General features: G+C 44.5%; 1 protein-coding gene across 1 annotated transcript; it reads left to right on the top strand.

Annotated features, from left to right (window-relative positions):
* The first annotated feature begins 5,044 nt into the window (after window positions 1-5,044).
* Window positions 5,045-11,381, top strand: TPRG1L (tumor protein p63 regulated 1 like). The gene is made up of 5 exons (XM_070759090.1): window positions 5,045-5,342; window positions 6,507-6,598; window positions 6,714-6,890; window positions 8,298-8,451; window positions 10,036-11,381. Exons 1-5 carry the CDS (start codon window positions 5,151-5,153, stop codon window positions 10,228-10,230), a joined length of 810 nt encoding a protein of 269 aa, XP_070615191.1. The 5' UTR covers window positions 5,045-5,150; the 3' UTR covers window positions 10,231-11,381.
* The last annotated feature ends 1,049 nt before the right edge of the window (window positions 11,382-12,430 follow it).

Raw genomic sequence — 12,430 nt, 5'->3', positions numbered from 1 at the left:
GGCTGAACAATTTGTAAACTGTGTGGCTTCAAAAGAGAGGGAGGGAAGGAGGGATGGATGGATGAAGGAAGAAAGAAGGGAAGGAGGGAGGGAGGAGAGATTAGAGAACAGAAAAGGAAAGAAAATAAGGGAGGGAGGAAGGAGGGATGGGTGGATCAAGGAAGAAAGAAGGGAAGAAAGAAGAAGGGAGTGAGAGATTAGAGAACAGAGAACAGAGAAGGAAAGAAGGGAGGAAGGGGAAAAGGAAAGAAAGAGGGAAGGAGGAGGGAGGAAATAAGGGAAGAAAGGAGGGAGGGGAGATTAGAGAACAGAGAAGGAAAGAAGGGAGAGAGAGGGAGGGAGGAAGGGTGGATGAAGGAATAAAAAAGGAAAGAGGGAGGGAAGGAGGAGGGAGGAAATAAGGGAAGAAAGGAGGGAGGGAAGAGAGATTAGAGAACAGAGAAGGAAAGAAGAGAGGGAGGAAAAGAAAGGTGGAAGGGGGGAAAGGAGAGAGGAAGGATGGATGGATGAAGGAAGAAAGAAAGAAGGGAAGAGATATTAGAGAACAGAAGGAAAGAAGGGAGAGAGGGAGGAAAGGAAAGAAAGTGGAAGGATGAAGAAAGAAGGGAAGAAGAAAGGAGGGAGGTGAGATTAGGGAACAGAGAAGGAAAGAAGGGAGGTAGGAAAGAAAGAGGAGGATGGGTGGATGGATGAAGGAAGAAAGAAGGGAAGAAGGGAGGGAAAGAGATTAGAGAAGGAAATGAAAGAAGGGAGGAAGGAAGGAAAGAGGGAGGGAGGGGGGGAGGAGAGAGAGATTAGAGAACAGAGAAGGAAAGGAAAGAAGGGAAGGGAGGGAGGAAAGAGGGAGGATGAATGGATGAAGAAGGAAGGAGAGATTAGAGAACAGAGAAGGAAAGAAGGAAGGGTGGGAGGAAAGGAAAGAAGGGAGGGGGAGGAGAGAGGGAGGATGAATGGATGAAGGAAGAAAGAAGGGAACAAGGAAGGAGGGATTAGAGAACAGAGAAGAAGGGAGGGCGAGAGGAAAGGAAAGAAAGAGGGAGGGAGGAAGGATATTCAAAACTGGGGGAAAAGGAGGAAATCATTCAAACCTCACTTAAAATCATGCCTTCGATTCCGAATGATTGTTTGAGAGTTGTAAAAGGAGAGGCGAGAAGCAAATCTAAAGTTACACACACACCCTTTCCAGGAAGATAAATGGCTGGAAAAAATGAAAATTGGATGGTATTATATTGTTTTAACATTATAATTAAATTATTACATAATTATAGTAATATATAATTAACTTGGATGATTGAAGAGGATAAATTTAAAGGGGGAGGGAAGAAAAGGCAAACTTTGAAAAGGACTTTCAAAGCGATGGAAAGCCTGTGGATTATTATTTCATGCATTATTTTATTTTTTCCTCTGTTCCTCTTTCCTCCCTTCGTCCAGCTTCCTCCTTCCCCCTTTCCACCCATCCCGGTTCTTTCTTAAAAGAACAAATTCATTCTACTTTTTTTCCATCGGTAAAGGCCAGTGGAAGCATCTGCAAACGCTCCCCCTGGAACAAGTGTGCGAAGTTTTTTGTTTTGTTTTTTGATGCTGCAAAATGAGGAGCCCCACATCTGGTTCGTTTATTTATGGAGAAGTCTGACATTCCCACAAGAAAGAAAAAGCCAAAGGGTTGAAAACCGTCCGAGTTTCCCAGCTACCCTGGGCGTTTTTTTCCCTCCGGGCTCCCATCAAATAGAGCGCCATTGTGTGGGGTTTGATGGGAGGTCAAAGGTGGGATGGAAAGGATGGGGGGGGCATAATAATAATAATAACAAACACACTAGTGACCATCGGGACAATTGTAGCACCTTTATGGGCAATAATAATAATGATAATAATAATGATAATCATAACAACAACAAACACACTAGTAACCACCGGGACAATTGTAGCACCTTTATTGGCAATAATAATAATGATGATGATAATAATGATAACAATGGGAATCTGATAAGCATTTCGCTCCTTTGCAAAAATGAGCCTGATTGTAGAAAGCAGTGAGTTTAAGCCCCTTTCTCCCCCGATTTATTCAGGGTCCTCGACTTACAACAGTTTGCTTAGTGACGGGTTTCAAATTACCAACGGCGGAGGGGGGGGAAGGACTTGGGACCGGTTTTCAAACTCACGACTTGTTGAACATTGGCTGGGATTCGCTTAACCATCATGGCAAGGGAAGCAAAACTCAACTTCGCAAGGGGTTGGACTAGAAGATCTTCAAAGTCCCTTCCGGCTCTTATTTTGATTTACTGTATTGGAAGCATTTTTTGTTTGCTTTCATTGCTGCAGCTCAAACAAATGGCTCTTTTTATTATTATTATTATTTTTATTATTTATTTATTTTTATTATTTTTATTATTTTTATTATTTTTATTATTATATTTGTATGCCGCCCCTCTCCGAAGACTCGGGGCGGCTCAGAATAAAAACAGTACAAATCCAATATTTAAAAGATTTTAAAACCCCTTCATATAAAAATCAATCATACATCTCACACAAACCATGCATAAAACAAAAACAGTCCAGGGGAATCAATTTCCCCATGCCTGACGACAGAGGAGGATTTTAAGGAGTTTGCGAAAGGCAAGGAGGGTGGGGGCAATCCTAATCTCCGGGGGGAGTTGATTCCAGAGGGTTGGGGCCGCCATATTCTGGTCTGATGCCATGAAATCTTTGAAATCTCCCTTTTTTTTGGCAAATCTCCCTTCATTATGACAGGCCTTAACCTGCAACCCAACAAGGAACAATGCATTCCTTAAGATAAAAGACATTTTTGGTCTCCCTCTAAAATCAAGATAAATATGTATTTTAAAGGGTGCGGGCATTTTGAAGGAAGGAAATTAACATTTTTCCCTTGGCGGTCATTCGTAAATTTTCTTTTTGTATATTTTTTTTCTTTTTAAATTTTCTTTTTTGTATATATTTTTTAAATGTACACTGAGAGCATCTGCACCAAAGACAAATTCCTTGTGTCCAATAGTATTTTTATTACCTAATAGCTAGAAAATTGAATATATATACACTATATAGGAATATGGTATTACGGAAATAGAATAAATGTAATGCACAACTATGAGGAAAAACTATGGAATTATGATTAGGAATGGTATTTTGTAAACTATTTGTTCTTCAAAAGTTTGTTGTTGATATTTATTTATTAATTGTTAATATTTAATGCCGCAAGATTAATTTAGAAATTAATGAAAGTAAGGGATTACATTTTAGCTGTCTCTATAGACAGCATTTGTGTTCTTTGTACTTTTTTGTCCTTGTTGTGGGTGTGATGTTAGTTGTATTGTTTGTTGTTTGCAAACGTAAATAAATCTAATAAGAATTTATTTAAAACAAAACCAAAAAACCCCCAGCAGGCAACCATGTTTCAGTTATTAACAGAAACACTCCAAGGTAGCCATTAAGGTGTTAATTGTTTGAAAGTGCATTTCTTCAATATTGTTTGAAAAAAGCCAGAAAATTCCCTTTTTCGCCTAGGGAATTCATAAGCCAGCAAGGCATGCTGAAGCGCAGCACCGGTTGGTTTGTCGGCCTGGCGTGCACACACACACACACCTGCCTCAGTTTCCCAAACGCAGAAATAAGACTATTTCTGGCTTAGCAACAGGTGAAGGGAGCCCCACTTGGCTTCAACCCTCATAAGAGTTTATGCAGCGTTGCAAGTGATGCCTGCAGAATTTGTGGGTGCAACTGAAGCAGGTAAAAGGGGGTGGTGTTCTTTCCTTACCTGAGATAATGGCTGCTTATGTCCAGCTCCTGACCAGAGACCACTGGCTGCAAATGTGCCCCCCCTGGAGCATCTCTCTCTAGCCCCACCCATTCCCCCAGGTGAGCTGCATCAGGGCTGGAATGAACCATTTCTCTGACAGGTGGTGTTGGGTTGGCAAATTTGCCTTCTGTGACATGTGGGGCCAAATGAATGAGCCCAGGTGTGTTGCGATTCCCACCTAAAGGCACAAAGTTGCTTTGGCAAACTGGCTGATAAACGGCCTTCCTTCCTTTTCATCCTTAATTCTTTTCTTTCATTTTCTCTCCCTTTTCTTCACTTCCTTCTTCCCCTTTTTGGGGTCTCTGCTTCCATCCTTCCAAAATACCCTTGTATCAATCCAGCTTTCTCCTTCCTACTTCCCTTCCTTTTTTTTCCATTTTCTATGACAATATTCTTCTATCCATTATTTTCCCTTCCTGCTTTTCTATCCCCCACCCATCTCTTCCATTCTTTTCATTTTTCCTCCTTTTCCTCTTACCTTCCTCCCTTTTTCCCATCTAGTATATTCTACCTTCCTCTGTCCCTCCTTTTCTTTCTTCGTACCATATCTGTCATCCATCCGTCGGTCCGATCCCCATTTATTGTTTCCCTCCGTGTTTGTTTGCACGTTGCACTCTTTCCATGAATTTATTTATTTATTATTTAGATTTGTATGCCGCCCCTCTCCGCAGACTGAATGCAACCTGCATCAATGCAACCTGGACCATTGCATCAATGCAACCTGCAACCTGCACCTTTTCCATGAACTCAACATGCACCCTTGCATGAATGCAACCTGCAATATGTACCCATGCATGAATGCATCCTGCACCCTTTCTGTGAACTCAACCTGCAACCTTGCATTAATCCAACCTGCATCCTTGTATGAATGCAACGTGCACCCTTTCCATCAATGCAACCTGCAATATGTATCCTTGCATGAATGCATCATGCACCCTTTCTGTGCATTCAACCTGCAACCTTGCATTAATCCAACCTGCATCCTTGTATGAATGCAACGTGCACCCTTTCCATCAATGCAACCTGCAATATGTACCCTTGCATGAATGCAACACGCGCCCTTTTCATATATGCAACTTATAAATATAACGTGCGGCGTCGTGCGCGCCGCTCCCCCCGCCCCCGCCCGAAAGCAGCCCCGGGAAACCGCGGGAGGCGCGGCGCCTGCGCAGTGGAACCTGCCGCCGCCACCGCGCCTCCACAAAAGGCGGCGCCTCTAGACGCCGGCGTGAGTCTATGCGAGCGACCTTTACGCGCGCCGGCTCCGCCCCTCTTGGAGACGATTGGGGGTTCGGCGCGTGCGCAGAAAAGGGAGGGAGGCCGCGGCCGGCCGCCGGCGATGCTGCACCTGCGGGACTCAGAGGATGGCGCCGGGCCGGCTCTGCTGGTGCCGGCGGCCGAGGCCGACGTGCCCTTTACGCCGCCGGGAGAGCTGGAGGGCTCGCTGGCCTCGCCCCGGCAGACGCTCCGCCCGCTCACCGTCCGCAACCCCACCCGCGGAGGCCGCCTGAAGGAGTACTTCGTCTTCCGGGTGGGTGCCGGGCGTGCATGCGCGGAGGAGAGGGGGGTGAAGGAGAGGGGGAGGACACGCCCCCCGGGGGAGGCTGCCTCGGGCGCTGGAGGCTCTATGGGCCCCCAGAATATTCCTCCAATAATGGCAGCAGGAAGCGGGAGGTTTAAAACTCCCTCAGAAGCGTCTCTGTCATCATATCTGTATATGAAATATATTAATGACAATTGCATATTCTTCCAATAAAAATAAACCATAACTATGCCTCATAAGACTATAATTATATATCTATGCTCTCCCTCAAACACACATATAGTATTTACATAGGCACCTATTTCACCAAGACCCTTAATTAAATCTTTATAGTATGTATATTTATTATATATTAAGACTATATGTTTGTTTATTTGTTAATTAAATTAGATTTCTATGCCGCCCTTTTCTTCAGACTCAGAGTGCCTCACAAGAGTGTCTCACAATTTATAGATATATATACATAAAACATATGTGTGTGTTTATATAGACACCTACAGGGTGTCCCAAAAATGTATACACCTTTTAAATAATTATAGACCTGGTGTTTATTATAATTTTATTATTTCAAAAATATAAAAATATTTATAAGTATCATTCTATTGATTTTTATTGTTTTTATTTGTTTTCGATATCACATGTAGTTCCAGCTGAGAAACATTATAGAATGACTGTTTAATGCAAAAGGGTGGGTTTATAAAAGTCCAAATACTTGTTAAATAAAAACTCTTTCCTCTACTTCATGGAAATGTGTTTTTCACGGGGGGGGGTTGTCTTGGAACGCACTCCTGCAAAAAACAAGGGATTACTGTAATAACATTTACCTATACTCTATACTCTAGTGCTTTATAGTAATATCTAAGTGGCAAAATAAATGTACTACAGAGAGGGAGAGAAAGGGAGAGAGAGAGAGAAAGAAAGAAAAAGAAGGAAGGAAAGAGAGAAGAGAGGAAGGAAGGAAGGAGAGAAAAAAAAGAAATAAAAAGACAGATGGACAGACAGACATAAAGGGAAGAGAGAGAGAATTCCCTGGTTGAGAATTTGGGAGTTGAAGTCCACCTGTATTAAAAGTCAAGCAAGGTGGAGAAACCCAGCCTTAGACTTAACTGTTGATGGTTCAAGATGGCTAACCCTTTTCCCCTCCCCATTCAGCCAGGCACCATTGAGCAGGCGGTCAGTGAGATCCGGGTGGTTGTGATGCCCGTTGAGGACGGGGAAGTCCAAAGCGTCTGGCTGCTGACTGAGTAAGTCACCCCCCCCCCCAAGCCTCTGAGCCTAGCACGAAAATAAAAACATTTCCTGAACTTCGGTTGGAAGAAACATTTAGCCACGCTGGTGTCTCTCTCTCTTGTTCTGCAGGATTGACCACTGGAACAACGAGAAGGAACGCCTGGTTCTGATCACCGACCGCTCCCTTCTGATCTGTAAATACGACTTTATCAGCCTTCAGTGCCTGCAAGTGACCAGGATCTCGCTTAATGCCGTCGATACCATTTCCACGGGCCAGTTTGAGTTTCCCCCCAAGTCGCTCAACAAGTACGTCCTAATGGAGTCAGAAGGGGCCTTGGAGGTCATCTAGTCCAACCCCCTGCTCGAGCAGGAGGCCCTAGGCCAGTGATGGCAAAACCTTTTTCCCCTCGGATGCCGAAAGAGCGTAGGCGTCCAGTATCGGGGTTGCGCGAGTGTCCACACCCATAATTCTATGCCTGGGGAGGGCAAAAGCAGCTTCCCCCACCCACTGGAGGCCCTCTGGAGCCCAGAAATGGCCTGTTTCCCAACTTCTGGTAGGCCTTGTAGGCCCGTTTTTCACCCTCCCCTGGCTCCCTGGAGCCAGGAAAGGATAAAAACGCCTTCCTCCATCACCCAGGAGGCTCTATGGAAGCCAAAAACGCCCTCCCAGAGCCTCTGTGAGCCAAAAATCACCTGCAAGTTGGAGTTGAGCTAGGGCAACGGCTCGCGTGCCAGCAGACATGGCTCCGTGTGCTACCTGTGACACCCGTGCCATAGGTTCGCCATCACTGCCCTAGGCCATTTCAACAAACCAATCTATCTAAATAGAGCTGGAAGGGGCCTTGGCGGTCACCTAGTCCAACCCCCTGCTCGAGCAGGAGGACTTAAGAGCATTTCAGACAAAAACATTCAGTGTTGGAGCACTCACAACTTCTGGAGGGAAGCCATTCCACTGATTATAAATAGAATCCTAGAGCTGGAAGGGACCTTGGACGTCTTCTAGTCCACCCCATCCTGCTCAGGAAGGAGACTATCCCATTTTAGACAAACGACTGTCCAATCTCTCTTTCCTCAAAACCACCAGCATTTAGAGAACGTGTTGCCTTGTTCCTCCCATTCTGACGATCCCACTTAATATTTTATTTTAATAAAATAAAATAAAGGAGGGGCATGATCGAAACATTTAAATAGGTTCAAGGGTTAAATAAGGTTCAGGAGGGAAGAGTTTTCAATAGGAAAGCGAACCCAAGAACAAGGGGGCACAATCTGAGGTGCGTTGGGGGAAAGATCAGAAGCCACGTGAGAAAATATTCTGTGACTGAAAGAGCAGCAGAGGCTTGGAACAAACTTCCAGCAGACGTGGTTGGTCAATCCACAGTCACTGAATTTAAACATGCCTGGGATAAACATAGATCCATCCTGAGATAAAATACAGGAAATGGTATAAGGGCAGACTAGATGGACCAGGAGGTCTTTTTCTGCCATCAATCTTCTATGTTTCTATAATTATTATTTTTTTAAAAAAATTAATGGCTTTTAAAAATAATAATAATAATGGTTTTAAAATCTAATCGTTAAAAAAAATAACGGTTTTTTAAAGTAATTCACGCAAAGCAGTTAGAAATTAAAACCGTTTCCCCCGAAAAATCCGATCTGAACCGGTGGCGTTGAGCAAAGGTGTACATTTTTTTCCCCTTCTTTTCCATTCTCCAGGCGGGAAGGTGTCGGGATTCGAATCCAGTGGGACAAGCAGAGCCGGGCTTCGTTCATCAACCGGTGGAACCCGTGGTCCAGCAACGTGCCCTATGCCACCTTTACGGAACACCCCATGGCCGACGCCGACGAGAAGATTGCGTCTCTGTGTCAGGTTCAGATATTAAAATAATCTAGGTTTATTTGTGTGGTTTTTTTTAAAAAAAGGAATTAAGAGCAGGGGTCTCCAACCTTGGCAACTTTAAGACTTGTGAACTTCAACTCCCAGAATTCTGGGAGTTGAATTTTGGTGGCAAAAAAAACTCGGGGCGGCTTACAACATATAAAAGCAGCATACATCGAGATATAATAATTAGGTTAAAATTAAGAATTACATTGAGAAAGAAACTAAAAGGCCTATTAACATGAACACCTACTCATTCAAACAAACGTACTATACATTCATTGGCCAGGGAGTAGAATCTAATAACCCCAGACTTGGTGGCATAGATGAGTCTTTAGACTCTTATGGAAGGCAAGGAGGGTGGGGGCAGTACGAATCTCCGCGGGGAGCTGATTCCAGAGGGCCAGGGGCCCCCACCGAGAAGGCTCTTCCCCTAGGCCCCACCAAGTGACATTGTCTAGTTGACAGGACCCGGAGAAGGCCGACTTGGTGGGACCTGACCGGTCACTGGGATTCCGGTCACATTTCAAAGTGTTGGTTATGACCTATAAAGTCCTTCATGGCATCGGACCAGAATATCTCTGGGACCGCCTTCTGCTGCACGAATCCCACCGACCGGTTAAGTCCCACAGAGTTGGCTTTCTCCGGGTCCCGTCAACTAAGCAATGCCGTCTGGCGGGACCAAGGGGAAGAACCTTCTCTGTGGTGACCCCGACCCTCTGGAATCAACTCTCCCCAGAGATTAGGACTGCCCCCACCCACCTTGCCTTTCGTAAACTCCTGAAAACCCACCTATGTCGCCAGGCCTGGGGAAATTGATATACCTAGGCTGTTTCGCTTTACGTATGATTTGTTTGGATTGCATGATTGTTTTTAATAGGGGTTTTAAATAATGTTTTTAATATTGGATTTGTATAATTGTTTGTTGTGAGCCGCTCCGAGTCCTCGGAGAGGGGCAGCATACAAATCTAATTTATTATTATTATTATTATTATTATTATTATTATTATTATTATTATTATTATTTTATTCATCTTCGGGCCAGACAGACTTGTTAGCCTGCGGTGAGAGAGGAACGCTCCTAATTAAAAGAATCTTTGAGTTAAACTTCAAAGGGTTTATTGCGTTTGGGGAGCTGGGTCAGAACATCGGAGGTCCCAAATTTTCTTAGCGGGTCAAAATGCACTGCTCAAAAAAAAATAAAGGGGAACCCTCTAAGAACACATCCTAGATCTGAATGAATGAAATATTCTCATTGAATTATTTGTACTGTACAAAGTTGAATGTGCACAACAGCAGGTAGTGTTGCTTCCTAAGTGGACAGTTTGATTTACTTGGAGTTATATTGTGTTGTCTAAGGGTTCTCTTAATTTTTTCGAGCAGAGACTGCTTCAGTTGTAGCAAAACCAGTTCCCCAGCAATAGCACACCAAACCAGGCTTAAATCCACCAATCGTGCAGCCGGACATCCGCAGTTCGGAAGTCTGTCGCTTCCCCGATTTCTGAGATTTCTGCTGGGATGACGCAACAACCCTTCAGTGTCACCCCCCCCCTTTTTTTTCTTTTCCTTCCGCAGTTGGAAAACTTCCAAATCCAGCTAGTCCAAGCCGTCAAGAAGGCCCACAGGGAGTGTCCTCTCCCAGGGCGGGCCAACGGCGTCCTTCTCCTTGAGCGACCACTCCTGATCGAAACCTACGTGGGGCTCATGTCCTTCATCAACAACGAAGCCAAGCTGGGTTATTCCATGACCAGGGGGAAAATTGGATTCTGAAAAGCCCGCGGAGGTCACCGTTCAACCCCTCCTGGTCAATTTTACGTTAATTTTTTTTCCCCCAGATGGTCAAAAATCTCACCAAATCGCGATGAGAGGCGGTGGTAGAGAGCCGTTAACCATCACACCGGAACCACAATCTTTCTCCACCTTCCCTCCATGTGTCTCGGATATTTGTTACGTTTTCACGCATGCTCTGGAGTTTCCCCCCTCCCCGTGCAAACATTTTTATTTTGCGTTTCTTTCTTGCGGGTAGCTAATTTCTTTAGGTCATGTAAAGGGATATCTTGAGAGTCGCTAATTTTCTCCCCCCTGTGATTGAAAGGGATAGCTTGTCTGTTTAGCGTTACAACAAAATCTATTCCAGCGAGCAAGTCGACGCGGCGGGTTCTGTGGAATCCCACATAAAGGTGCTCGTTTCCTGAGAATTTTGCGCCGCACAAATTTCACACGTTCACAAACAAACCCTACAGATTTTGTGTTTCGCATCGAGCAAGGGAATTGAAAAAGGGAATTTTCAATCCAAAGCAGGGTAACTCAAAAAAACCCCTACCAAAGCAAGAATGTGTGGTTTTAGTTTGGATAGTCCCAATTTTCTCTCTTGGGTTTCAAATCCGCCTGGTGCTTTAACGTGGGTGAAACCCTAGAGGTGGAAACACTCAAAAAGGTGAAAACTAAAATTATATTGATTTAATCCAAGCCATAAATGCCTTCGGAACGCGGTTATAGAGTGGAGGAGTACTGCCACACGGGGAACAATCGTTTTAGAAGCATGGCATTTTGTTTTTTCGGTCTTTTCTCAGTTTTGATTTCTGCATTCCTTTAAACGGGTGTTTCTCAAAATGGGGACTTTTTAAGACATCTGGACTTCGACTCCCAGGATTCTCCAGCCAACATGGCCGACTGAGGGATCATGGGAGTCGAAGTCCAGACGTCTTAAAAAGTGGCCCAGCGGAGAAACGCTGCCTTAAAACTATCCAAAACTGAAAATTCTGCTTCCCATATACTGGTCCTCTTGATACCTCTTTGACATTCGGCGTTGTCTCTGTTAAAAGCGCACAAAAAGGTGGTTGCCGGGATGAAGCCGGATATATGTCCTTTTGTGTTATAAGTTGTGTATACTGAAGCTTAATAAAACGAGTCCATACGAATCGTACAAGCGTCAACCCACAATTCTTTTTCATCTGCCTTCGCTTCCGCGGTGTCCATAAAATGCTTTTATCAGCCTCAGAGATTAGGGGCCTGGCGGGAGGTTTTGCTGGCAATTGGTGGGCGCACTCACAAAATGGTTGCCAAGGCCAGGTTGGCCACAGTAATTAATTCCCAGTAACACTGGAGGTATTCAAGGCAGCGAGAACTGGGTTTCTCTTTGTTCCGATGTTTTCTTAATAGGGCTTTTTAAAAAAAGATGGGAGGGTTAGCGAGGCAGCCTTTAATCCGTGATTTCTTTTATAAGCCACGATTCAAGGTTTAGCGTCCTGGGAGGGTTTAATGTGTGAAAAGCTTTCTTTGCTACCTTTGAAAACCATTGCAAAATTTAGCAGCCCCTGGTTGGCACTGTCTCAGCCTCAAAGTCAGCGCTAAGAGAAGGTTAGATTGGGAGGGGAGACCATGCGGAAATCCTACAGCTTCAGCAAGCCGCTTCCATACTAGCCAAGATAACTATATAGATGGGCGCATGAATTTTACTCAAAAAGAGGAGGGCTTGTTTTCTCAATTTTTTCCTGCTTACCTATCTCTTCTCTCCCTTATTTCCTTCCTCCTTTTGCTCTTTCCTTCATTCTGTCACTATTCCATCCTCCCTCCTGTTTCCTTTCTTCCATACTCCTTCCTTTTTCCTCTTTCCCATCTCTTACTTTGCCTTCTCCATTTCCCTTCCCCTTTTTCCTTCCCTTCCTCATTTCCTCCTTTTCCTCTTCCTCCCTTTTCCTTTTTCCCATCCTTTTCCTTCCCTCCATTTTCCTTCCTTCCCTTTTCTTCCTCCTTCTTTTCCCTTCCTCCCTTTTTTTCCTTCCCTTCCTCCCTTCCCTTCCTCCCTTTTTCCTTCCCTCCCTCCCTTTTCTTCCTCCCTTTTTCCTTTCTCCCTTTCTCCTTTCCTTGCTCCCTTTCCTTCCTCCCTTTTTCCTTCCCTCCCTCCCTATTCTTGCTCCTTTTTCCTTCTTTTTCCTTTCTTCCTTTCTCCTTTCCTTGCTCCCTTTTC

The sequence above is a fragment of the Erythrolamprus reginae genome, chromosome 8 (assembly GCF_031021105.1).
Source record: "Erythrolamprus reginae isolate rEryReg1 chromosome 8, rEryReg1.hap1, whole genome shotgun sequence".
In the NCBI taxonomy this organism is placed as follows: Eukaryota; Metazoa; Chordata; class Lepidosauria; order Squamata; family Dipsadidae; genus Erythrolamprus; species Erythrolamprus reginae.
The sequence above is the reverse complement of the archived record's forward strand: the minus strand, read 5'-3'. Positions and strand labels throughout refer to the sequence as shown.